At 43.0% G+C, this 27,753-nt stretch overlaps 1 protein-coding gene across 3 annotated transcripts; it reads right to left on the bottom strand.

Moving 5' to 3' along the window:
- Positions 1-424: 424 nt before the first annotated feature.
- On the bottom strand, positions 425-27,655 carry LOC110534004 (ribosomal protein S6 kinase alpha-4). Of its 3 annotated transcripts, none has more exons than XM_021618621.3 (18): positions 26,353-27,655; positions 25,230-25,301; positions 24,280-24,347; positions 24,013-24,163; positions 23,742-23,857; positions 23,467-23,574; positions 23,250-23,330; positions 22,998-23,101; positions 13,865-14,015; positions 13,580-13,741; positions 13,374-13,499; positions 12,001-12,134; positions 11,623-11,716; positions 11,182-11,352; positions 10,668-10,859; positions 10,407-10,575; positions 8,550-8,713; positions 425-2,513 (listed from the first exon to the last, which is right to left on the bottom strand). In XM_021618621.3, the coding sequence occupies exons 1-18, from the start codon at positions 26,450-26,452 to the stop codon at positions 2,286-2,288; spliced, it is 2,391 nt and encodes a 796-aa protein (XP_021474296.1). In that variant the 5' UTR covers positions 26,453-27,655; the 3' UTR covers positions 425-2,285. The 3 variants fall into 3 exon arrangements, with proteins under 3 accessions (XP_021474296.1, XP_021474298.1, XP_090042891.1); XM_021618623.3 differs by lacking the exon at positions 26,353-27,655 and adding an exon at positions 25,882-26,026; XM_090186765.1 differs by lacking the exon at positions 25,230-25,301 and having other exon boundaries at positions 26,353-27,404.
- Positions 27,656-27,753: the final 98 nt, after the last annotated feature.

Below are 27,753 nucleotides of genomic sequence, written 5' to 3'. Positions count from 1 at the left end.
GAAGGCAGGCTCAGTCCTCTTGGGGCACTTCCAAGGCTGCAGATTGTAATTGATGGAATGGTTTTGATTTAGCGTTCCATCTGTGTCATGCTCAATATATCACAATTTCCTATGCAAATGATCCACTCAAGGATAGTTTTGATTAATGGCACAATGAGTCACATTATAGCCATTGGTTTTCAATGGCTCATTGTACCGGTTGGCCTGCTACTGGTAAGCACCCTACTGACCCCTGCTGGCAGCGTAATAATACTACAGGCCATTTCTGTCAACTCTCAATAATACAATTGATAATATATTTCCTGGATCCACAAAATTCATTCCAAGACAGTTGAATTTAAAAACATAAAATGGTCATCATCTGTAAACCGAAAACACTAAATGCTAAATTGATGTGAGACTAGGAACACAGACTACGACCAGATCGAGAAAAGTCATTTATTTTCTGCAGACTGAAGTGTTCTTGACCCAAACCAAGCAATCGTGACATAGGGAATCTCAATGACAGGATATGCTTTGAAGAAAGAATTGAAAATGTTGGGCAAAAAAAGGACAGCTATACAGGAAAAGGGTAGTAGCTCATTAAAAAGAGTCAAATTCATAACATTAAAAAAAAGACAACACAACATCAACAGCCAAACAATAGCATTGTGACAAAAGCACGGTTCCCGACAAAACTAATGTTTAGAAAGGAGTAACTAATAAAATGTGATCAAAACAATTATTTACTACAGTAACTTGCAAAATTATACAATCCCCAGAACCAGTCACACCGCGCGCACACACACACACACACACACACACACGACAACCATTACCACAGCATTATAAAAACATGACATGTAATAAATACTAAAATAAGCCCGGTTTAAATCTGAAATAACTATCACTGATTAAAAGGACTACATTTGTGTGATATCCAGGTACAAATCAAATCAACAGTCAATATATTCCGGTAGAAAAAAAGCGATGAGTAAATGATCAATGTAACTGACATTCAATGATCAAAACACCTAAACGTCTACAAAAACACTAACCTCTAAACCAGGGTGACAATATTTACTCACAGTAAAAAACTATTCATTTTTTCCATTTGGCCCTGCGCAATATAATGAAAAGTTGCCCTGCTCAGAAACGTACATCATAGGCCTTCGGAGCACTGTGTATGGGACTATGGTATCAAATCAGAATGTCTATCACCAAGCGTTCCATCTCCCTGTATTCCCTGTCAGAATCATGATGGTTGTTAATGTAGCACACATACAGAACAATGGCTGCCGTTAATTTGATTCTCAGGTGAACTTCAGCAAACCAGTTAACTACGCAGACAGACACCAACGTCGATAGAAGGCTGATATCTCAAGCCAAAAGGAAATGATTCTAAGGGTCCTTGTAAATTGGCCGTATGTGACTAGAACCATTGGGTTACAAAGACGGCGTCCCATGGACTGGGATCATCCCTCATCCCTACTGCTGTCCGCAGTACCAACGTTCTTTCTTAATCTCAACCATATCATTAAAAACAGAGCGAGACTTCCAACAGACCCCCAACCACTGCCTCTCCGTTTTGCCACGTGATGAGCACTGTGTATCTATCCATAAGTGCTCTGTTGTAGAGGCCATGGCCTCCCTGTGTATGTATGGCTTGTGCTCATTCATGGCTTTTGCATTTCCCCTTTAGGACTCTCTCACTCCGCTTCTCTCTGACTCGTTCTACGACAGCGCTCCTTACCTCAGGTGCTGACAACATGCAAAACGTCAGCATCATGTCCAACTGCGTGCTCATCGTCACCCTGCTAAAAAGTGACTGAAAACTTCATAAGTATGATCTTAAAGCCGACGAAAATGTCTTCCGAGGTAAAGCCTCTGACCGAAATTTAGAAAACAATAGTCTAAAGCTTTGTTCCATTCAAGAAATGACACGTTAGTTCATTTCTTGAGAAAATGTATGAGATGGGACAAGCTACTGGTATAAATACATATATTTATACCATAGTCCTTGCATCATTCCGATAATGCAAAATGCCATTCAGCATATTCTTTCAAAGGAAAAAAGGGACGTGAACCCTTTTGTTTCATCTTAAGTATTGGAACTAGTCTTTTAGTTTGTTCATAAATAAGATCTTGGAATTTGGAGATTCTATATGACTTTGGACTTAAGAGGGGATATAACAAATCGAATCATCTCTGGTCTTTCAGAGCCAGTATTCCAATCTGTCATAGCGGAATTAAATGTGCTTTATTCTCCTAACTCCTTTCCTCCCACTCGTCCCCCTCCTCGGCTGCTAGCTCTTTTCTAGCTTCGGGGGTAGAGTTTGGTGTGGTGGCTGTGTTTTTAGGTTTGTTGTAGCGGCAGAGGCAGCTGAGGAAGATGATGACGAGGAGGAAGAGGAGGAGGAGCTCCGTCGAGTCTCCACACCTGTACTTGTCATCTTGAGCTTGCGTCGCTTTGCAAGGGGGGCGTTGTCGACACTCTTCAGAAAGAAGCCCTCCCTCTTCCCCTTGTTGAATGCCTAATGGAGAGCATGTACATACAATAATATAGCCTACTTATTCTATTACATTGCACATACACCTCCATTATATACACTCAGTGGACAGTCTATTAGGTACACCACACTGTTCACGAAAATGCTTCGCTCCTACAGATAGCGAGTCGCGTGGCCGTGGCTTACTATATAAAAATCTGGCAGACAGGAATCAAGGCATTCAGTTACTGATCGATTGAACGTTGGAAAGGGCAAAAAGACTGACCTAAGCAACTTTGAGCGTGGTATGATCATCAATGCCATGTGCGCCAGTTCTAGTATATCAGAAACGGCCATCCACCTGGGATTTTCACGCACGACAGTGTCTAGGGTTAACCGAGAATTGGGCGACAAACAAAAAACATTGAGTCAGCGGCAGTTCTGTGGGCGAAAACAGCTTGTTGATGAGAGGTGAAAAGAGAATGGCTAGAAGCTAACAGCTGGGCCACAAACAGGCAAATAACGGCCCAGTACAACAGTGGTGTGCCAAACGGCATCTTAGACCGCACAACTCGTCAGTCCTTGTCATGGATGGGCTTTTGCAGTTGACGAGAAAAAAAAGAAGCATCTCCAGTGGGCACGCAATCACAAACTTTACAATTGAGTGAAAAAACACATTGCCTGGTCTGACGAATCCGGGTTCCTGGCGCGTCATGCTGATGGCAGAGTCAGGATTTTGACGTAAGCAGCATGAGTCCATGACTCCATCCTGCCTAGTGTCAACAGTATAGGCTGGTGGCGGTGGTGTAACGGTGTAGGGAATGTTTGGTCCCTTGATATCAATTGAGCAATGTTTCAATTCCCCGAAGAATTCTGAATGTTCTGGAGGCAAAGGGGGCTCCGACCCAGTACTAGATGGTTGTACCTAAAACTGTCCACTAAGTGTATTTCTCTACTGTCGTTACATTGCACATACCATTTATTATATTAATATATTATAGTGTTTTTATAGTCATATTGTGTTGTTAGGCCTGAGACTAAGTCAATATATCCTCCAAAAAACAGCTTTTTACATGGGCTACCAACACATTCAAATAATGATTTACAAACTTGTCATTAAATACCAATGAGCTAATGATGCACGATTTTGCCTGGCATAGAAAAAAATTGGCTCTTTTGCAAGGACACGGTTTAGTGGAGCTAGCCAACTACACAGCTAACACAATGATTCAAACGGAAGTTGGAAAGACAGCAGACTGCATTTCATTTGACCTGTTTTCCTATTGACATTTCTTTGTATATACAGCACCAGTCAGAAGTTTGGACACCTACTCATTTAAAGGGTTTATCTTAAATTGTTACTATTTTCTATATTGTAGAATAATAGTGAAGACATCAAATCTATGAAATAACACATTTGGAATCATGGAGTAACCAAAAAAAAGTGTTACACAAATCTATTTCATATTTCAGATTCTTCAAAGTAGCCACCCTTCGCCTTGATGACAGCTTTGCGCACTCTTGGCATTCTCTCAACCAGCTTCATGAGGAATGCATTTCAATTAACAGTTGTACCTTTTTAAAAGATAATTTGTGAAATGTCTTTCCTTCTTAATGTGTTTGAGCCAATCAGATGAGGTGTGACAAGGTATGGGTGGTATACGGAAGATAGCCCTATTTGGTAAAAGACCAAGTCCATATTATGGCAAGAACAGCTCAAATAGGCAAAGATAAACAACAATCAATCTGGACAATTTCAAGAACTTTGAAAGTTTCTTTAAAGTGCAATCGCAAAAACCATCAAGCGCTATGATGAAACTGGCACTCGTGAGGACCGCCACAAGAAAGGAAAACCCAGAGTTACCTCTGCTGCAGAGGATACGCTCATTAGAGCTAACAGCCTCAGAAATGGCAGCCCAAATAAAAGTAACAGACACATTTCAACATCAACTGTTCAGAGGAGACTGTGTGAATCAGGCTTTCATGTTGCAAAGAAACCACTACTAAATTACACCAATAAGAAGAAGAGGCTTGGGCCAAGAAACATGAGCAATGGACATTAGACTCTCAACATACCCTCTCTGCTATGCAATCTGGTTTCAGAGCTGGTCATGGGTGCATCTCAGCCACGCTCAAGGTCCTAAACGATATCTTAACCGCTATCGATAAGAAACATTACTGTGCAGCCGTATTCATTGATCTGGCAAAGGATTTCGACTCTGTCAATCACCACATCCTCATCGGCAGACTCGACAGCCTTGGTTTCTCAAATGATTGCCTCGCCTGGTTCAACAACTACTTCTCTGATAGAGTTCAGTGTGTCAAATCGGAGGGTCTGTTGTCCGGACCTCTGGCAGTCTCTATGGGGGTGCCACAGGGTTCAAGTCTTGGACCGACTCTCTTCTCTGTATACATCAATGATGTCGCTCTTGCTGCTGGTGAGTCTCTGATCCACCTCTACGCAGACGTCACCATTATGTATACTTCCGGACCTTCTTTGGACACTGTGTTAACAACCCTCCAGGCAAGCTTCAATGCCATACAACTCTCCTTCCGTGGCCTCCAATTGCTCTTAAATACAAGTAAAACTAAATGAATGCTCTTCAACCGATCGCTACCTGCACCTACCCGCCTGTCCAACATCACTACTCTGGGCGGCTCTGACTTAGAATACGTGGACAACTACAAAGTGCCATCCGTTTTGTCACCAAAGCACCATATACTACCCACCATTGCGACCTGTACGCTCTCGTTGGCTGGCCCTCGCATCATACTCGTCGTCAAACCCACTGGCTCCATGTCATCTACAAGACCCTGCTAGGTAAAGTCCCCCCTTATCTCAGCTCACTAGTCACCATAGCATCACCCACCCGTAGCACGCGCTCCAGCAGGTATATCTCTCTGATTACCCCCCAAAAAATTTCTTCCTTTGGCCGCCTCGCCTTCCAGTTCTCTGCTGCCAATGACGGGAACGAACTACAGAAATCTCTGAAACTGGAAACACTTATGTCCCTCACTAGCTTTAAGCACCAGCTGTCAGAGCAGCTCACAGATTACAGCACCTGTACATGGCCCACCTATAATTTAGCCCAAACAACTACGTCTTTCCCTACTGTATTTATTTTATTTATTTAGCTCCTTTGCACCCCATTATTTTTATTTCTACTTTGCACATTCTTCCACTGCAAATCTACCATTCCAGTGTTTTACTTGCTATATTGTATTTACTTGGCCACCATGGCCTTTTTTTGCCTTTACCTCCCTTATCGTATATAGACTTGTATTGACTATGTTTGTTTTATTCCATCTGTGTCGTTGTACAATGGGGCAAAAAAGTATTTATTCAGCCACCAATTGTGCAAGTTCTCCCACTTAAAAAGACGAGAGGCCTGTAATTTTCATCATAGGTACACTTCAACTATGACAGAAAAAATTAGAAGAGAAATCCAGAAAATCACATTGTAGGATTTTAAATGAATTTATTTGCTAATTATGGTGGAAAATAAGTATTTGGTCATTAACAAAAGTTTCTCAATACTTTGTCATTGCCAACAAAGGGTATATAACAGAGGTCAAGTGTTTTCCTTAAGTCTTCACACACTGTTGCTGGTATTTTGGCCCATTCCTCCATGCAGATCTCCTCTAGAGCAGTGATGTTTTGGGGCTGTTGCTGGGCCACACGGACTTTCAACTCCCTCCAAAAATGTTCTAAGGGGTTGAGATCTGGAGACTGGCTAGGCCACTCCAGGACCTAGAAATGCTTCTTACGAAGCCACTCCTTCATTGCCCGGGCGGTGTGTTTGGGATCATGCTGAAAGACCCAGCCACGTTTCATCTTCAATGCCCTTGCTGATGGAAGGAGGTTTTCACTCAAAATCTCACGATACATGGCCCCATTAATTTTTTCCTTTACACGGATCAGTCGTCCTGGTCCCTTTGCAGAAAAACAGCCCCAAAGCATGATGTTTCCACCCCCATGCTTCACAGTAGGTATGGTGTTCTTTGGATGCAACTCAGCATTCTTTGTTCTCCAAACACGACGAGTTGAGTTTTTACCATATTTTGGTTTCATCTGACCATCTGACCAATCTTCTTCTGGATCATCCAAATGCTCTCTAGCAAACTTCAGACGGGCCTGGACATGTACTGGCTTAAGCAGGGGGACACGTCTGGCACTGCAGGATTTGAGTCCCTGGTGGCGTAGTGTGTTACTGATGGTAGGCTTTGTTACTTTGGTCCCAGCTCTCTGCAGGTCATTCACTTGGTCCCCCGTGTGGTTCTGGGATTTTTGCTCACCGTTCTTGTGATCATTTTGACCCCACGGGGTGAGATCTTGCGTGGAGCCCCAGATCGAGGGAGATTATCAGTGGTCTTGTATGTCTTCCATTTCCTAATAATTGCTCCCACAGTTGATTTATTCAAACCAAGCTGCTTACCTATTGCAGATTCAGTCTTCCCAGCCTGGTACAGGTCTACAATTTTGTTTCTGGTGTCCTTTGACAGCTCTTTGGTCTTGGCCATAGTGGAGTTTGGAGTGTGACTGTTTGAGGTTGTGGACAGGTGTCTTTTATACTGATAACAAGTTCAAACGGGTGCCATTAATACAGGTAACGAGTGGAGGACAGAGGAGCCTCTTAAAGAAGAAGTTACAGGTCTGTGAGAGCCAGAAATCTTGCTTGTTTGTAGGTGACCAAATACTTATTTTCCACTATTTGCAAATAAATTCATCAAAGATCCTACAATGCATTTTTTCCCTCATTTTGTCTGTCATAGTTGAAGTGTACCTATGATGAAAACTACAGGCCTCTCATCTTTTAAAGTGGGAGAACTTGCACAATTGGTGGCTGACTAAATACGTTTTTTTGCCCCACTGTATGTGTCAAACTGCTTTGCTTTATCTTGGCTAGGTCGCAATTGTAAATGAGAACTTGTTCTCAACTTGCCTACCTGGTTAAATAAAGGTTAAATTAAAAAAATAAAAAAATTATACAGTGGAAATCTGTCCTTTGGTCTGATGAGTCTAAATTTGAGATTTTTGGTTCCAACCTCCATGTCTTTGTGAGACACAGAATAGGTGAGTGGATGATCTCTGCATGTGTAGTTCCCACCGTGAAGCATGGAGAAAGAGGTGTTATGGTGCTTTTCTGGTGACACTGTCTGTGATTTATTTAGAATTCAAGGCACACTTAACTAGCATGGCTACCACTGTCATCAAGGCAAAGGGTGGCCACTTTGAAGAATCGCAAATATAAAATATATTTTGATTTGTTTTACACTTTTTTGGTTACTACATGATACCATGTGTTATTTCATAGTTTTAATGTCTTCACTATTATACTGCAATGAAGAAAATAGTGAAAATAAAGAAAAACCCTTGAGTGAGTAGGTGTGTCCAAACTTTTGACTGGTACTGTATCTATAAAAACAATATACCAATTCATGATTTCGACTGGCTGAGAAAAGCTGCCCTTCTGTCTGTCTGGCCCCTACACATTCATTACTGTGTGGGACAGCTAGAGATCGAATTTCAATATTGAAACATTGCTGCAAAAGTCAGAGACAGATGGCAAGGTTTATACACGCCTCTGCTGTTGAAAATCAATTGCTAGTCTAAAAGAAATGGAAGATAATGTCTAGATGATTTTTTACAGTGGAGATCTAGTTGATAAATTGCCTGGCTGGGCTGATGAGACAGTGGATTGATTGCACAGGGAGATGGAACAGTAAATAGGCATTTCAACATCATAGCCTTAGCCGGTGGTAACTTGTGGAACAGCTGGGACACGGTTTTAACCAATCAGCATCCAGGATTAGACCCACCCATTGTATAAATACTCATATACTATATTTTTTTGACTTGATAGTTTTATTGAATACTTTTTTATAAAATGTTGCACTGTTTGAGAGAAGAGCTTGCAAGTAAACACTTCATTGTACAATACGCAGTACTCTGCAAATGCCAAATTGACTGATTTGGTTGGGAGAGTAGGAAAAATAAAATAAAAAAGTTAAAAGGAACACAAACTACTTTTTCCTCAATGGATTTGAGTAAAAAAAAGAAAAAAGATAGAGTTCCATTACCTTGTAGGTGGCGTTGACATAGGAGCGGACGATGGGGCCACTGGACTCGAGCACATCTGGGGTGCAGAGGGGGGTGGAGGATAAGATGGCCCCGCCCTGCAGCCAGCTGTTCTCTCTCAGAGCAGACAGCTTGAGACGCCTCTCTGGATCCACCGTCAGCAGCCCTGAACACAAACAGGGGGGGGGGGGATTGGTTTAGAAGAGTTAGGGAAGGAGAGCAAAAATGAGAGGTGGGGCAGAGAGGGGTAAGGAAGGGTAGGGAAGAGCAGAGAAAGCAAAAGGGAGTGACAGATAAAGGGGTTCCATTATTTATTTTTTTAAATATATATTATATATATTAGTGCCTTCGGAAAGTATTTGGACTCCTTGACTTTTTCCACATTGTTAGATTACAACCTTATTCTAAAATTGATTAAATAGATGTTTTCCCTCATCAATCTACACACAATACACCCTAATGACAAAGCAAAAACAGGTATGCATATTTTTTTCTAATTTATTCAAAATTGAAAACAGAAATATCACATTTACATTAGTATTCAGACCCTTACTCAGTACTTTGTTGAAGCACCTTTGGCAGCAATTACAGCCTTGAGTGTTCTTGTGTATGACGCTACAAGCTTGGCACACCTGTATTTGGAGAGTTTCTCCCATTCTTCTCTGCAGATCCTCTCAAGCTCTGTCAGGTTGAATGGGGAGCGTCGCTGCACAGCTATTTTCAGGTCTCTCCAGACATGTTCGATCGGGTTCAAGTCCGGGCTCTGGCTGGGCCACTCAAGGACATTCAGAGACGTGTCCCGAAGCCACTCCTGCATTGTCTTGGCTGTGTGCTTAGTGTTGTTGCCCTGTTGGAAGGTGAACCTTCGCCCCAGCCTGAGGACCTGAGCTCTCTGCAGCAGGTTTTCATCAAGGATCTCTCTGTACTTTGCTCCGTTCATCTTTGCCTTGATCCTGACTAGTCTCCCAGTCCCTGCCGCTGAAAACACCCCCAGAGCATGATGCTGCCACCACCATGATTCACCGTAGGGATGGTGCCAGGTTTCCTCCAGATGTGACGCTTGGCATTCAGGCCAAAGATTTCAATCTTGGTTTCATCAGACAAGAGAATCTTGTTTCTCATGATCTGAGTCTCTTCCATCTGGCAACTCTACCATAAAGGCCTGATTGGTGGAGTGCTGCAGAGATGGTTGTCCATCTGGAAGGTTCTCCCATCTCTCTGTCAGTGACCATCCGGTTCTTGGTCACCTCACTGACCAAGGCCCTTCTCTCCCATTTTGGATGGGCGACCAGCTCTAGAAAGAGTCTTGGTGGTTCCAAGCTTCTTCAATTTAAGAATGATGGAGGCCACTGTGCTCTTGGGGACCTTCAATGCTGCAGAATTTTTTGGTAACCTTCCCCAGATCTGTGCATCGACACAATTCTGTCTAAGAGCGCTACGGACCACTCCTCATTTTTGCTCTGACATGTACTGTCAACTTTGGGACCTTATATAGACAGGTGTGTGAGTTTGCAAATCATGTCCAATCAATTGAATTTACCACAAGTGGACTCCAATCAAGTTGTAGAAACATCTCAAAGATGATCTATGGAAACAGGATGCACCTGAGCTCAATTTTGAGTCGCATAGCAAAGGGTCTGAATACTTTTGTAAAAATGTCTGAAAACCTAATTTTGCTTTGTCATTGTGTGTAGATTGCTGAGGATTTCATTTTTTAAAAATGCTGTAACGTAACAAAATGAGGAAAACGTCAAGGGGTCTGAACACTTTCCGAAGGCACTGTATGTAGTGAACAGATGGGAAAAAATGATGAATTGCATCAATGTCAATGAGTGAATTAGGAGGGATGCACAACACACCTTTCACAAGCTCTTTAGCCTCGTCTGACACACCCTTCCAAGCCTCTCCAGCCAAAGAGAAGTCACCCTCTTTAATCTTATGCATGATGTCGGCCGCATAAGATGAGGTCATCCCCGCCCGCTGCTGCTGCTCACTCTGAAAGGGCACCTGTCCTGACAGCATGGTGTACTGCCAGAGAAAAACACAAACATCATCAATAACATAACGATAATTTGTTTTTACTAATGACACATTACAGAGTCAGTCAGTAGTGTAAGTACCAGGATGACCCCAAGGCTCCAGAGGTCGCAGGCCTGGTCGTAACCGGTGCTGTGGAAGAGCTCAGGAGCAGCGTACTGCAGTGTGAAGCAGGGAGTCTGCAGGGGGGCGCTGCCTGCAGGGCACAGTCGGGCAAAACCAAAATCTATCACCTTGAGCACCGAGTCCTCCCCCTCGTCTGCAAACAGCACATTCTGCCAGGCGGAGAGAGAGCGAGAGCAGTGAGTGGGCAGTGAAGGAATGACTCCGTCAACAGAAGGTTACATTCATTGGCTGATGTAATGGAGCAACAAATGTCAATTTATTTCACCCTGAACCAACAAAATACAATAGGCCATGCTTAGTGGTTTTTACAGCATTGCTAAACACCTTGATCTCATTACACTCACTGCCTGCAAAATTTGGTCGGTGTAATATTGCAGCCATTTCAATGTGTGACTTCTTCCTGGCCATATATTTCTATAGTTTCTAGAATATATTCAGACTCCCTCTCTGTGAGTCAGTCTGTTGGCCCACCTCTGGTTTGAGGTCTCTGTGCACCACTCCAGCCTCGTGCATGAAGCCGACAGCTGACACCAGGCTCCTGAGAAGCTGACTGGCCTCTGCCTCCCCAAACAATTTCTTCCTCTTGATCCTCTCCAGCAGCTCCCCCCCACGCAGCAGCTCCATCACCAGGTATGTATGGAACTGAGAGAGGGAGGAAGAGATAGGGGTGATTGAGAGGGAGATGGGAGAAGAGAGAGAGAAGATAAGGTTGTGTCTGTGATGAGAAAATTGTTTATTGCTGCATGATTGCTTAAGTTTCCCAATATATTCCCCAAATGTCAAACATCATTGTGATTCGAGTCCTGCCACCTTGTAAGTAAACACAGCCAATGAGAAGAGAAAGAACACCTGACAGTTTTGTCAGTGCTTGAATGTGTGTCTGCTGATGGCATTTCTACCATCATTGTGTACCTGATCAGTGTAGACCTCATGCAGTTTGACGATGTTGGGGTGAGCCTCACACTGCCTGAGGGCAGCAATCTCCCTCTGAGTGTTTACTTCCATTCTAACGAGACAGAGTCACACAGGAGACAGAGAGAGACAGACAGACAGACAGAGAGAGAGAGAGAGAGAGAGAGAGAGAGAGAGAGAGAAAGAGTTCAAAGGCATTCATGCACCAAAGGTCAACAACACAAACCACCTCAGTGCACCAAACAGGTATGGTAAATCATTGGAATAGAATATATTAAAACACAGCAGCGTGAAGTGTGTAATTCATCATGCTGGTATAACAATGACACATTGCATTAGTGCGTGACGGTCTCTCAGCCAGCGCCACGCCCGGCTCACCTGCGGCTGATGATCTTGACGGCGTACTCATGGCCGCTCTGGTGGTGTCGACACTTCCTGCACACAGAGAAGCTACCCTCGCCCAGGGGCGCCCCCTGCAGGCACAGCTCATACAGCTGGAAGAACGTAGAGTCCTGCAGAGGACAAGAGAGAGGGAAGTCAAGTACAAACTACACCGGAAACTGTGGAATGTGTCAAAATGTGCTCCACTGCAGGAAATGTCCAAATCCTACCCTTGCTAAATGTGAAAATGTTGCACATAGATTTTTTTTAATACTAATGAAGCACAGGTTGAGCTCATGTCAAACAGTGTTGTACATAAGACCCTCTCTGGATACATTCCAGTGATAGTTATTGTGTCGTCAATTGCCACTGGAAAATAGGCGTTTGACAAATCACTGACTTAATAGACCCAGAGGAAAACAGATATTTTTTTTTCATTTCGGTTGATGAAAACGAGGTGAAATTATCTCTGTGACTAAAATATGACTAGTAAGTGAACTGGATAAACATTTTTACAAAGCTTGAGAGCTTTTTTTGTAAGTCTTTCTCAACGCAATGTTGCAATTCTGTTATTGGTGGGAAATAAATACCATGCGAAGGTCATTCATGATTCACCTCTCTGCCCGGCAACCGTTATCCAATCTGGCAACAACAAATCATTGCTGCAAATAAGGCCCACGCCATGGCTACTCTACCGGTGGTACAAGCTCCCGGTAGAAAAAGGGCCGATGTTTGGAGCCATCTTCTCAATTCAAACAAGACCGAATGCAACGATTCCTCAGTGTTTGCACCCACAAGTTGACAGGGAATAAAATAGTACCAACCTCAAGGCACATCTGATAACTCAGATAACAACAGATTGATAATCCTAGCTAGATAGTTTGTTGCAACCTATCAGACCACAACTGATGACAGTACTTCAATTACAATATAGCTACAGTATGTCAAGGGGTGGGATTTTTATCTGCTGCAGAGTAATGTGTTCTTCTGCTAACTTGGCTGTTGGGTAGAGAATCATGCGGTAGGGTGTTATGCAGAAAAATGTGTTGGTAGGACCAGGCTATGTATGTTTGTGCACATGGAAGTCAGTGATTTGTGTTTACTATAGTTTACTAAGGCACAAAAAAAATACAAATAAAGTGACTAAAATGAAAGGATTTAGTTGACTAAAATGGCCCACTGTTTATCATTTTAACAATAACGAGACTAAATAATTATTCAAATTACAAAAATGTGACTAAGACAATGATATTTTATACAAAATGACTAAGACTACATTTTTTAAAAATGAAAGAAAGTGCCAACATTAACACCGATACATTTCACCGAACCTCGTCTATCCTGCGGCCATGAGAGGATTAGTTCCATACCGCTAACATAGCACTGCGACGGACAGTGGCTGAGCCCGGCCGGTCTGCTCCCATCTGGCCCTCCATGAAGTCACCCATCACCACGTTCTTGTTGAACAGAATGGAGGGAGCAACAAAGGAGTAGCCCTGAAATGGAAAACAAGAGTCTTGTGTATGTAGGGTGTCTTCCTGTAACAGTGGAAGCACACAATGTGTATTTAACGAACCTGGAACAGGCGGTCAGTGCTTGGTGGGGTGCTGGCTGGAGAATAGACAGGATTCATGCCAGTGAACTCCTCAGCAAAGTTCCCTGTATCCAGCTCACTCCTGATCTCTGGTTTGAATGGGCTGACTACCTTCTTCTCAGCAAGGTCTGACCAACTGAGACCCTATGAATATAGAGCAATGGAAGGAGAATGGTGAGCAGAGTGTGTGTATGTGTGTGAGCACGTTGGAAGAGAGAGAAGGAGATGGGCCTAGAGACAGAGAGTGGCAGGAGAGAAGAGGAGCACCTTGAAGAAGGCATGACTTTTGATGTCCTCGGCCCCTCGTGGTCCCGAGCCTAGTCTCTTGTGGGGGTCTTTAACCAACAGCTTCCTCAGCAGGTCCTGAGCCACGACTCCGATCATAGAGGGGAACGGCGGTTCGCAGCGCAAGATACGCCTGAGAGAAGGGCAGGAGGGGGCGGGCCGAAGAAGAGAAACAGGGAAGAGCAATCGCTTTGCCTTCAGTGCCTTCAGAAAGTATTCATAGCCCTTGACTTACTCCACATTTTGTTGCTACAGCCTGATTCAAAATGGATTCAATATAAAATAAATGTATCTCACCCATCTACACACAATACCCCACAATGACAAAGTCAAAATGAAATGCAGAAATCTCTCATTTTAATCCCTTTGCTATGGTACTCCAAATTGATCTCAGGTACATCTCATTTCCTTTGATCATCTTTAAGATGTCACTACAACTTGATTGGAGTCCACCTGTGGCCAACTCAACTGTTTGGACAGGACTTAGAAAGAAACACACCTGCGAATATAAAGGTCCCACAGTTGACAGTGCATCAGAGCAGAAACTATATCATGAACTCCAAGGAACAATCAGAATTGTGATGAGGCTGATATCTGGGGAAAGGTTAAAAAACATTTCTAGAGCGTTGAACATTTCCAAGAGCACAGTGATCTCCTTGGAAAACATATGGAACTACCCAGACTCTGCCTAGAGCTGACCGTCCGAACAAACTGAGCATCAGGGCAAGGAGGACGTCGGTCAGGGAGGTGACCAAGAACCCAATGACAATTCTGACAGAACTACAGAGTTCCTTGGTTGAGATTGGAGAACCTACCAGAAGGACACCAGTCTGTCTCCACAGCACTTCACAAAACTGGGCGTTAAGGGAGAGTTGCCAGACGGAAGCCACTCCTGAGAAAAAAGCATGACGGCATGCCTGGAGATTGCAAAAAGGCAAGTGAAAGACAGATCATAAGGCATAAGATTCTGCAGTCTAATGAGACAAAAATGTTACTCTTTGGACAGAATGCAAAGCGCCATGTCTGGAGAAAACTAGGCACAGCTCATCACCCGTCTAACACCATCCCTACCGTGAAACAAGACTGGTAAGGAGAGAAGGAACAATGAATGAAGCCAAATACAGGCAAGTCCTTGATTGCGAGCCTGCTTCAAAGTGCAAATGACCTGTAGGAATGCTCAACCATGTCGCTCATTCAGCCAAAATAAACTTTCAATCGGGTCTCCCCATTAAGAAACGAGTCGCAGTCAGAGGCCGAGCCTCCTCTGGTCTCTCCTCTGCCCGTTACAGGGTCTGAGACATCAAAGCCTCCCACCATTAGCTCTGACAAATTGAAAACCCTAGTTTTTTGCGACTCCATTACCAGCAGAATTAGACTTAAAAAGAATCATCCAGCGATCATACACTGTTTACCAGGGGGCAGTGCTACCGACGTTAAGGCTAATCTGAAGATGGTGCTGGCTAAGGCTAAAACTGGCAAGTATAGAGAGTATAGGAATATTGTTATCCACGTCGGGACAAACAATGTTAGGATGAAACAGTCAGAGGTCACCAAGCGCAACATAGCCTCAGCTTGTAAATCAGCTAGAAAGATGTGTCGGCATCGAGTAATTGTCTCTGGCCCCCTCCCAGTTAGGGGGAGTGATGAGCTCTACAGCACAGTCTCACAACTCAATCGCTGGTTGAAAACGGTTTTCTGCCCCTCCCAAAAGATAGAATTTGTAGATAATTGGCCCTCTTTCTGGGACTCACCCGCAAACAGGACCAAGCCTGGCATGCTGAAGTGACGGACTCTATCCTATCTGGAGGGGTGCTCTCATCTTATCTATGAACATAGACAGGGCTCTAACTCCTCTAGCTCCACAATGAGATCGGATGCAGGCCAGACAGCAGGCTGTTAGCCAGCCTGCCAGCTTAGTGGAGTCTGCCACTAGCACAGTCAGTGTAGTCAGCTCAGCTATCCACATTGAGACCGTGTCTGTGCCTTGATCTAGGTTAGGCAAAACTAAACATGGCGGTGTTCGCCTTAACAATCTCACTGGAATAAAGACCTCCTCCATTCCGGTCAGTATTGAAAGAGATTGTGATATCTCACATCTCAAAATAGGGCTACTTAATGTTAGATCCCTCACTTCCAAGGCAGTTATAGTCAATTAACTAATCACTGATCATAATCTTGATGTGATTGGCCTGACTGAAAAATGGCTTAAGGTTACACTAGTGACCATATCCTCCACGCATCCCACAAAGGCTAAGGTGTTAATAACATTTAAGAAACCAAATGTCAATAAAAAAATTAATTAATTAAAACACTGCGTTCTCATCTTTTGAGCTTCTAGTCATGAAATCTACGCAGCCAACTCAATCACCTTTTATAGCTACTGTTTACAGGCGTCCTGGGCCGTATACAGCGTTCCTCACTGAGTTCCCCGAACTCACATCGGACCTTGTAGTCATTGCAGATAATATTCACATGGAAAAGTCCACAGACCCACTCCAAAAAGCTTTCGGAGCCATCATCGACTCAGTGGGTTTTGTCCAACATGTCTCTGGACCTACTCGATGCCACAGTCATACTCTGGACCTAGTTTTGTCCCGTGGAATAAATGTTGTGGATCTTAATGTTTGTCCTCATAATCCTGGACTAAATAGGACCACCATTTTATTACGTTTGCAATCGCAACAAATCATCTACTCAGACCCCAACCAAGGATCATCAAAAGCCGTGGCTATAAATTCTTGGACAACCCAAAGATTCCTAGATGCCCTTCCAGACTCCCTCCACCTACCCAAGGATGTCAGAGTAAAACAAATCAGTTAACCACCTGAGGAACTTATTTTAACCTTGCGTAATACCCTAGATGCAGTCGCAGCCCTAAAAACAAAAAACATTTGTCATGAGAAACTAGCTCCCTGGTATACAGAAAATACCCGAGCCCTGAAGCAAGCTTCCAGAAAATTGGAACGGAAGTGGCCCCACACCAAACTGGAAGTCTTCCAATTAGCTTGGAAAGACAGTACCATGCCGTATCAAAGAGCCCTCACTACTGCTCCATCATCCTATTTTTCCAACTTAATTGAGGAGAATAAGAACAATCCTAACTGTATTTTTGATACTGTCGCAAAGCTAAATAAAAAGCAGCATTCCCCAGGAGAGAATGGCTTTCACTTCAGCAGTGATAAATTCATGAACTTCTTTGATGAAAAGATCATGACCATTAGAAAGCAAATTACAGACTCCTCTTTAAATCTGGGTATTTCTCCAAAGCTCAGTTGTCCTCAGTCGGCACAACACTGCCAGGACCTAGGATCAAGGGAGACACTCAAGTGTTTTAGTACTATATCTCTTGACACGAAAATAGTAATGGCCTCTAAACCTTCAAGCTGCATACTGGACCATATTCCAACTAAACTACTGAAAGAGCTGCTTCCTGTGCTTGGCCCTCTCATGTTGAAGATAATAAAACGGCTCCCTATCCACCGGATGTGTACCAAACTCACTAAAAGTGGCAGTAATAAAGCCTCTCGTGAATAAGCCAAACCTTGACCCAGAAAATATTTAAATACAAAAAAAACAAATTAAAAAATAAACAGCCTATATAAAATCTCCCATTCCTCTCTAAAATTGTTTTAAAAGCTATTGCGCATCAACTCACTGCCTTCCTGAAGACTAACAATGTATACGAAACGCTTCAGTCTGGTGTTAGAACCCATCATAGCACTGAGACTGCACTCGTGAAGGTGGTAAATTACCTTTTAATGGCGTCAGACCAAGACTCTGCATCTGTCCACGTGCTCCTAGACCTTAGTGCTGTTTTGATACCATCGATCACCACATTCTTTTGGAGAGATTGGAAACCCAAATTAGTCTACATGGACAAGTTCTGTCCTGGTTTAGATCTCATCTGTCAGAAAGATATCAGTTTGTCTCTGTGGATGGTTTCTCCTCTGACAAATCAACTGAACATTTCGGTACCATCGATCACCACATTCTTTTGGAGAGATTGGAAACCCAAATGAGTCTACATGGACAAGTTCTGTCCTGGTTTAGATCTCATCTGTCAGAAAGATATCAGTTTGTCTCTGTGGATGGTTTCTCCTCTGACAAATCAACTGTACATTTCGGTGTTCCTCAAGGTTCCCTTTTAGGACGTCCATTGTTTTCACTATATATTTTACCTCTTGGTGATCTCATTTGGAAACATAATGTTAACTTTCACTGCTATGCGGACGACACACAGCTGTACATTTCTATGAAACATGGTGAAGCCCCAAAATTGCCCTTCCTGGAAGCCTGTGTTTCAGACATAAGGAAGTGGATGGCGGCAAATGTTTAACTTTTAAACTTGGACAAAACAAAGGCGCTAGTTCTAGGTCCCAAGAAACAAAGATCTTCTGTTGGATCTGACAATTAATCTTGATGGTTGTACAGTCGTCTCAAAACTGTAAAGGACCTCAGCGTTACTCTGGACCCTGAACTCTCTTTTGACGAACATATCAAGACTGTTTCAAGAACAGCTTTTTTCCATCTACAGTTGAAGTCGGAAGTTTACATACACTTTAGTCAAATACATTTAATTAAACTCAGTTTTTCACAATTCCTGACATTTAATCCTAGTAAAAATTCCCTGTTTTAGGTCAGTTAGGATCACCACTTTATTTTAAGAATGTTAAATGTCAGAATAATAGTAGAGAGAATGATTTATTTAATATTTGATTTCTTTAAATCACATTCCCAGTGGGTCAGAAGTTTACATACACTCAATTAGTATTTAGTAGCATTGCCTTTAAATTGTTTAACTTGGGTCAAACATTTTGGGTAGCCTTCCACACGCTTCCCACAATAAGTTGGGTGAATTTTGGCCCATTCCTCCTGACAAAGCTGGTGTAACTGAGTCAGGTTTTTTAGGCCTCCTTGCTTGCACACGTTTTTTCCAAGTTCTGCCCACAAATGTTCTATTGGATTGAGGTCATGGCTTTGTGATGGCCACTCCAATATCTTGACTTTGTTGTCCTTAAAGCCATTTTGCCACAACTTTGGAAGTATGCTTAGAGTCATTGTCCATTTGGAAGACCCATTTGCGACCAAGCTTTCACTTCCTGACTGATGTCTTGAGATGTTGCTTCAATATATCTACACAATTTTCCTTTCTCATGATGCCATCTATTTTGTGAAGTGGACCAGTCCCTCCTGCAGCAAAGCACCCCCACAACATGATGCTGCCACCCCTGTGCTTCATGGTTGGGATGTTCTTAGGCTTGCAAGTCTCCCCCTTTTCCTCCAAACATAACGACTGTCATTATGGCCAAACAGTTCTATTTTTGGTTCATCAGACCAGAGGACCTTTCTCCAAAAATGATGATCTTTGTCCCCACGTGCAGTTGCAAACCGTAGTCTGGATTTTTTTTGGCGGTTATGGTACAGTGACTTCTTCCTTGCTGAGCAACCTTTCAGGTTATGTTGATATAGGACTTGTTTTACTGTGGGTATAGATACTTTTGTACCGGTTTTCTCCAGCATCTTCACAAGGTCCTTTGCTGTTGTTCTGGGATTGATTTGCACTTTTCGCACCAAAGCACAGTCATCTCTAGGAGACAGAACGCATCTTCTTCCTGATCGGTAAGACGGCTGCATGGTCCCATGGTGTTTATACTTGCGTACTATTGTTTGTACAGATATACGTGGTACCTTCAGGCATTTGGAAATTGCTCCCAAGGATGAACCAGACTTGTGGAGGTCTACAATTATCTTTCTGCTGATTTCTTTTAATTTTCCCATGATGTCAAGCAAAGAGGCACTGAGTTAAGGTAGGCCTTGAAACACATCCACAGGTACACCTCCAATTGACTCAAATTATGTCAATTAGCCTATCAGAAGCTTCTAAAGCCATGACATCATTTTCTGGAATTTGCTAAGCTGATTAAAGGCACAGTCAACTAGTCTATGTAAACTTCTGACCCACTGGAATTGTGATACAGTGAATTATAAGTTAAATAATCTGTCTGTAAACAATTGTTAGGGAAATTACTTGTGTCATGCACAAAGTAGATGCCCTAACCGACTTGCCAAAAGTATAGTTTGTTAACAAGAAAATGGTGGAGTGGTTGAAAAACAAGTTTTAATGACCCCAACCTCAGTGTATGTAAACTTCTGACTTCCGACTGTACGTAACATTGCAAAAATCTGAAACTTTGTAGCCATGCTTGTGTCACTTCTAGATTAGACAACTGCAATGCTCTATTTTCCAGCTACCCAGGTAAAGCACTAAATAAACTTCAGCTAGTGTTAAACATGGCATTAGAATCTTGACTAAAACCCCCCCCCCCAAAATGATCATATTACTCCAGTGCTAGCCAATCTACACTTGCTTCCTGTTAAGGCTAGGGCTGATGTCAAGATTTTACTGCTAACTTACATGGGCTTGCTCATATCTATCTTCCCAATTTGGTCCTGCCGTACATAACTACACGTACGCTATGGTCACAAGACGCAGGCCTCCTAATTGTCCCTAGAATTTCTAAGAAAACAGCTGGATGCAGGGCTTTCTCCTATGGAGCTCAATTTTTATGGAATGGTCTGCCTAACCATGTGAGAGACGCCAATTCAGTCAACATTTAAGTCTTTATTGAAGACTCATCTCTTCAGTAGGTCCTATGATTGAGTGTAGTCCGGCCCGGGGGTGTGAAGGTGAACGGAAAGGCACTGGAGCGATGAACCACCCTTGCTGTCTCTGCATGGCCGGTTCCCCTCTCTCCACTGGGATTCTCTACCTCTAACCCTATTACGGGGGCTGAGCTTACTGGAGGGGTGTGTCACTTGAGTGGGTTGGTCAACTGGCAGCTTTATTAAATTGCACCCGCAAAACACCAGTCTCAACGTCAACAGTGAAGAGGCGACTCCTGGACGCTGGCCTTCTAGGCAGAGTTGCAAAGAAAAAGCTGTATCTCAGACTGGCAAATAAATACAAAAGATTAAGATGGGCAAAAGAACAGAATGGGAGAAAATCCCCAAATCCAGATGTGCAAAGCTGATACAGACAAACCCAGGACGTCCTTAAAGCTGTAATTGCCGCCAATGGTGCTTCTGCAAAATATTGACTCAGGGGTGTGAATACTTACAGTACCAGTCTAAAGTTTGGACACACCTACTCACTCAAGGATGTTTATTTTTACCATGTTCTATATTGCAGAATAATAGTGAAGACAAAAACTATGAACACATATGGAATCATGTAGTAACCAAAAAAAACGTGTTAAATCAAAATATATTTGAGATTCTTCAAAGTAGCCACCCTTTTGCCTTGATGACAGCTTTGAACACTCTTGGCATTCTCTCAACCAGCTTCACCTGGAACGCTTTCCAACAGTCTTGAAGGAGTTCCCACATATGCTGAGCACTCATTGGCTGCTTTTCCTTCACTATACGGTCCAACTCATCACAAACCATCTCAATTGGGTTGAGGTCGGGAGACTGTGGAGGCCAGGTCACCTGATGCAGCACTCCATCACTCTCCTTCTTGGTCAAATAGCCCTTACACAGCCTAGAGGTGTGTTGGGTCATTGTCCTATTGAAAAACAAATTATAGTGGGACTAAGTACAAACCAGATGGGAAGGCGTATCGCAGCAGAATGCTGTGGTGGTCATGCTGGTTAAGTGTGCCTTGAATTTGAAAATCACAGACAGTGTTACCAGCAAAGCACCCTCACACCTCCTCCTTTATGCTTCACGGTGGGAACCACACCTGCAGAGATCATCCGCTCACTTACTCTGCGTCTCACAAAGACACGGCGGTTGGAACTAAAAATCTCTCATTTGGACTCAACAGACCAAAGGACAGATTTCCACCGGTCTAATGTCCATTGCTCGTGTTTCTTGGCCCAAGTCTCTTCTTCTTATTGGTGTACTTTAGTAGTGGTTTCTTTGCAGCAATTCAACCATGAAAGCCTGATTCATGCAGTCTCCTCTGAACAGTTGATGTTGAAATGTGTCTGTTACTTGAACTCTGTGAAGCATTTAATTGGGCTGCAATTTCTGAGGCTGGTAACTCTAATGAACTTATCCTCTGCAGCAGAGGTAACTCTGGGTCTTCCTTTCCTGTGGCAGTCCTCATGAGAGCCAGTTTCATCATAGCGCTTGATGGTTTTTGCGACTGCACTTGAAGAAACTTTCAAAGTCCTTGAAATTGTCCAGATTGAGACATTATGGTTAGTCAAATTAATGATGGATAGTCGTTCCTCTGTGCTTATTTGAGCTGTTCTTGTCTTAATATGAACTTGGTATTTTACCAAATACCGCTATCTTCTGAATACCACCCTTACCTTGTCACAACAACTGATTGGCCCAAACGCATTAAGGAAAGAAATTCCACAAATTAACTTTTAACAAGGCACAACTGTTAATTGAAATGCATTCTAGGTGACTACCGCATGAAGCTGGTTGAGAGAATGCCAAGAGTGTTCAAAGCTGTCATCAAGGCAAAGGGTGACTACTTAGAAGAATCTGAAATATAAAATACATTTGGTTACTACATGATTCCATATGTGTTATTTCATAGTTTTGATGTCTTCACTATCATTCTTCAATGTAGAACAGTAAAAGAAACCTTCAATGAGTAGGTGTGTCAACTTTTGACTGGTACTGTATGTAAATGAGATTTCTCCATTTAATTTTCAATAAAATGTGCAAAAATGTCTAAACATGTTTTCACTTGGTCATTATGGGGCAGTGTGTGTAGATGGGAGAGAAATCCATTTTGAATTCAGGCTGTAAGACAACAAAATGTGGAATAAGGGGTAAGAATACTTGCTGAAGGCACTGTGAAGGCACAGCTCTCATTACAAGACAACCATTATGGCCATAAAGAACATGATTGAAAAGAAACAGCTTACCAGAATGTCTAATTAGGCTGCAGGCTTTATGTTACACATAGAACGCAGCACAACTCATTCATTTGTTATTGTATTCAGACAGCGAGATAAAGACAGGGAGAAAGAAGCCACCGTTACAATAGATGTCATTATTTTGATAAGTAGCCGAGGGCCACGGGCAATGATGAAAGAGTTGGATGGAACCATGGTGTGTGTGTGAGGAGGGGTGGATGACACACAGCACTCACTTGGACACCTCACTCTGGGAGTTCCTCTCCCCCTCCAGTGTGAATGGGGACGCCCCCGTCAGCAATTCAAACATCAGGATACCCAAACTCCACCAATCTACTGACTGGGGTGGGCAGGAGAAAAGGGTCAAAAGGAAGAATGAAAAAAATAAAAAATACAAGAAAGAGAATACATTTGTGTTCTACAGTAATTGATGTCTAATGAACCGCCGTAGCTCATAGCCATGCCCCGAGTGATGGGTTAACTCTTACCTTTCCATGACCAGACTTCCCCCTGATGATCTCTGGAGCCATGTACTCTATGGTGCCACAGAACGAATACGTCCTTTCCTTCTGTAGTGGGGGGGGATAAAAACAAAAGTCTCAGTCTGTAGTGACAAAAATATATGCATGGATGGATGGATGCATACATGCACAGATTGCGTCCACACAAATAGAGGCATCAATGAAAAAGGTATTTTTGTCGTACCTCCTCCTCAAGGAACTCTTTGCTGAGCCCAAAATCTGTCAGCACCAAATGTCCCTCGCTGTCTAATAGGATGTTCTCCAACTTGATGTCCCGGTACACGATGCCGAGCTGTACACATCATACAGAGCAAGAAGTTGTTTACAGGATAACATAACATTAACAGATAAGAGCAAAGTATCCAGACGAAATTGTATCATGTAATAGGACCACAGATACAATTAAGGAATGGAATATCAGCAAGGTTATGTAAAGGACAGAGGCGCTCGATAACATACCTTGTGTAGGTGCTCCAGTGCCAGGATAATCTCCCCGATGTAGATCCTCACCTCTTCCTCAGAGAAGTGATCCCGCTGGTACAAGTGTGTGAACATCTCCCCTCCGCTCACATAGTCTATACACAGACAGATACAGATAACACTTGAATAGAAAAACACACACACATACACAGGCAGAAACACAGTATACACACACAGAGACACACTTTCAGCACTTCCAAGGTCATAGCCAGAGAGTTCCACGTATGGGTTTGTTTGATCCAGCGCTCACCCAGGATGAGATGGAGCTTGGTCTGGGTCTGGAAGGCGTAGTGCAGTGTGACCAGGAACGGGGACTGGCGGATGTGCTCCAGCACCTGTCTCTCTGTACGCGTGTGCTCCGCTGTCTTCGCCTTCTGAACGATGGCTGCTTTCTTCAGCACCTGAGACGTTATCATCAACAGGTAGGTCAACCCGTCCATGAATTCTCCCCACATCAGACAATGTCAACGCTTTGGGTTGCCTTTGGACCAATGTCAAAGACGATACAGAGACTCACCTTCATGGCATACAGCTTCCCTTCATCGTGACCACTGTTCTTCCTGACCAGAAACACTTTCCCGTAGGCTAGACAGAGACAGAGAGAAAAGGTTGGAAACATTTATCACATTTATTGGAGCCCCTACCACCCACCACATTTACAACCTTAACTTTTTTATTCTAAATGTTCCACAAAAAAATAAGACAGTAAAATTAAGTTATCCAGGGTGCTATCCCGAGTGGTGCAGTGGTCTAAGGCACTGCATCTCAGTACAAGAGGCTTCACTACAGTCCCTGGTTCGAATCCAGGCTGTAATCACATCTGGCCATGACTGGGGGTCTCATAGGACGGTGCACAATTGGCCCAGCGTCGTCTGGGTATGGCCGGGGTAGGCCATCATTGTAAATAAGAATTAGATCTTAACGGACTTGCCTAATTAAATAAAGGTTCAATTAAAAAATTATAATCATATACACTGAGTATAAAAAATCATTATGAAGACCTGCTCTTCTCATGACAGACTGACCAGGTGAATCCGGGTTAAAGCTATGATCCCTTATTGATGTCACTTGTTAAATTCACTTCAAATCAGTGTAGATGAAGGGGAGGAGACGGGTTAAAGAAGGATGTTTAAGCTTTGAGACATGGATTGTGTATGTGTGCCATTCAGAGGGTGAATGGACAAGACAACAGATTGAAGTGGCTTTGAACAGGGTATGGCAGTAGGTGCCAGGCAAGAACTGAACTGCTGGGCAAGAACTGCCACACTGCTTGGTTTTTCACACTCAACAGTTTCCCGTGTATATCAAGAATGGTCCACCACTCAAAGGACATCCAGCCAGCTTGACAACTGTGGGGAGCATTGGAGTCAACATGGGAGGAACATATTAGGAAGGCGTTTAGTCCGTTTATAAGCAATATAGTCAGTTTATAAGCAATCGACCCAAGATCGGCGCAGTGAGCCTCACCTCCTGTGCCCAAGACTTTGAGAAGCTCAAAGTTCTCCATGCCCACTCTCTCAGAATGGCCTGTGAGGTTCGCTGGCAGGGGGGGGGGGAGAGTACAGTATCAGTGTTTGCATGCACACAACACACCCTCACGCAGGCAGGCACACACAGAAAACATAGCAGAGCACAGTAAACTGAATATTTTGTGACATTCGTCCATGGCTGTGTTCCCAGGTGTCATGGTTCCCTGAGATACCACCACTCATCAAAATATAGCACATCAATCTGCACCTGAAGACAACTGAACACAGCTTGAACATACACTACTACTTCTGCTATTGTTGTGTCAGTCAAGGTCAGGATGCAATTGTGTCAGGAAACAGATATTGATCCACACAGAATTACAGAAACTCCAAACAATCACTTTTAAGCTTACATAGAGCCCTAGCCCAATAGCTAAATTACAGAAGGCAATATTTACCCAAAGTGTACCACATCTTGAAATCCTTTGGCAGATTCAGATAATCAATTATGAAACAGTGCAGAGCTAGATTGCCTGATTAATCAGACTGTGCTACACAATTGAATTGGTATACAGTCAAACAGGAGCGCAAAATCGTGGACATGTTCCGTACAAAGCTAGAATGTTTAATAAAATGACGTTTGAACTTACTCTACGGTTGGGCTATCAACTGCTCGAAATGTAAGACAAAATATCCCCAGGAAAGTATTATTAAACCGACTTCGCAACCCAGGTCTGTGTGGCGATCAAGACGTGTTTGCTTATGACCGAAGGCACGTGCACAAGACAGAAGTGCATGCATACGAACCAAAGTCTCACGGGTGTTTATGTGGTTTTGTGCACGTGCCAGGTGATAGAAATGTAAACTACACTACTGGTGCTCTAGTCTAAAAAGTTGTATAAACAATACTTTCCTGTGAATACTTTGTCTAAAATGTAGAGCAGCTGAAGGACCGACCTTACAGACAAGCAGTAGAGTAAGTTAATTGCACTAAACATTCTGGCTTGTAAGGGACATTAACACTATTTCGTACTCCTATGTTTCAGACTGGATACCAATTCCATTGTGTAGCACAGTCTGATTAATCAGGCAAAGCGCTAGTTACGTTGATGGTTACTTACCATTGGTAATCTCATGTTTGACAGTGCAGGCTTTTCTCCGGATCCCTGTATCGGAGTCATCGCTACTACTACTACTACTATCCGAGCCGTCCCCAGACATATCAAATATTTATTTGGCTACTCTTCAAATGAAATAAACCGATTTAGCTATATTCGTATGTGTGTTCTATAACCCAAGACGCACCAGATGTGATGTATAGTCAGAGAAAATGAAAAGTTGAGGCTTATACGATTTCATTTGGGGGCTTTTGTATGCCTTGTGATCATGGTTGTGTTGTTGTGTTTTCTAAACAATATCATTGCTGCACTAAATCCCCTAGACATCCTGCTGTTCCGCCTAATCTTCAGGCGCACATTGATTTCCACGACACGACAATGATGATCGTCTGAGTCAGAAATCACGGCTTTACTTGTACTGAAGGGTAAATACTAGCACCATCTACCAAATATAACTATCACTGTAAAAAATAAACCAGTTATCGTCAATCTGTAGCTAGCTAACTAACTGTGCCCATAATGAGGATGTTGTTTCCTATTACGACAGACAAACTGCTGCTGATCTCTCTAGCACTGACCTGGTTACAATGTAGCGCCGATCTGACCAGACAGCGTTAAACTGGCTACATAGTAGCCCATGTCTTGCTTGCTAGCTACCTTTTGCAACAATATATTTTGACAAACTGAAACTAGCTAGTCATTTGTAGCAAAGCCGCAAGAAACAATTACAACTAACTAGCTAACTTCAGTAATACCACAACGCTAACGCTATGTGAAAGCTCGCTAACTTCACAACCTAGCTATCTTGTCAGAGATAGCTAGCCTGCCTACTGACAATCGGTTAATTTTAATTTCATAGCAAGCTTACTGTTGATAGCATGTCGCGAATAGTTTTTTTTTATCCGGTTTCGTCCGGATAGGATGTGACTCGCGCTTAAGATATGCACCTTATGTGTCCAATTCATTTGACAACGATGACTGAAAAACTAGCTACCGGTAGGTTAGCTATCTAGCTAGTTGATGTTATGGCTGGGATTCCGTAGTACGGAAGCCGCAATGTTACACCTTTCAGAACTTTTGGAGAGGCCTGTTAGACCTCTGAAGTTGGTTTCTGCAGCAGGTGACATTTTTTCTGATATGAATGAGGATAGCAAACTAAGTTATGACAAGGATGATTATTATTATGTTTATATTGATTAATTATCGGCTATTATTTTTATTTAACCTTTATTTAACTAGGAGAGTCAGTTAAGATCAAATTCTTATTTACGATGACGGCCTACCCCGGCCAAACCCGGAGAACGCTGGGCCAATTGTGGCAGCCCTATGGTACTCCTAATCACGGCCTGGATTATAGTTAATTATAATTACTCAGTAATTTTATCTAGTAGGCCTACACCTAAT

This window comes from Oncorhynchus mykiss, chromosome 10, assembly GCF_057628025.1.
Source record: "Oncorhynchus mykiss isolate SJ-2025 chromosome 10, ASM5762802v1, whole genome shotgun sequence".
Classification (NCBI taxonomy): domain Eukaryota; kingdom Metazoa; phylum Chordata; class Actinopteri; order Salmoniformes; family Salmonidae; genus Oncorhynchus; species Oncorhynchus mykiss.
The sequence above is the reverse complement of the archived record's forward strand: the minus strand, read 5'-3'. Positions and strand labels throughout refer to the sequence as shown.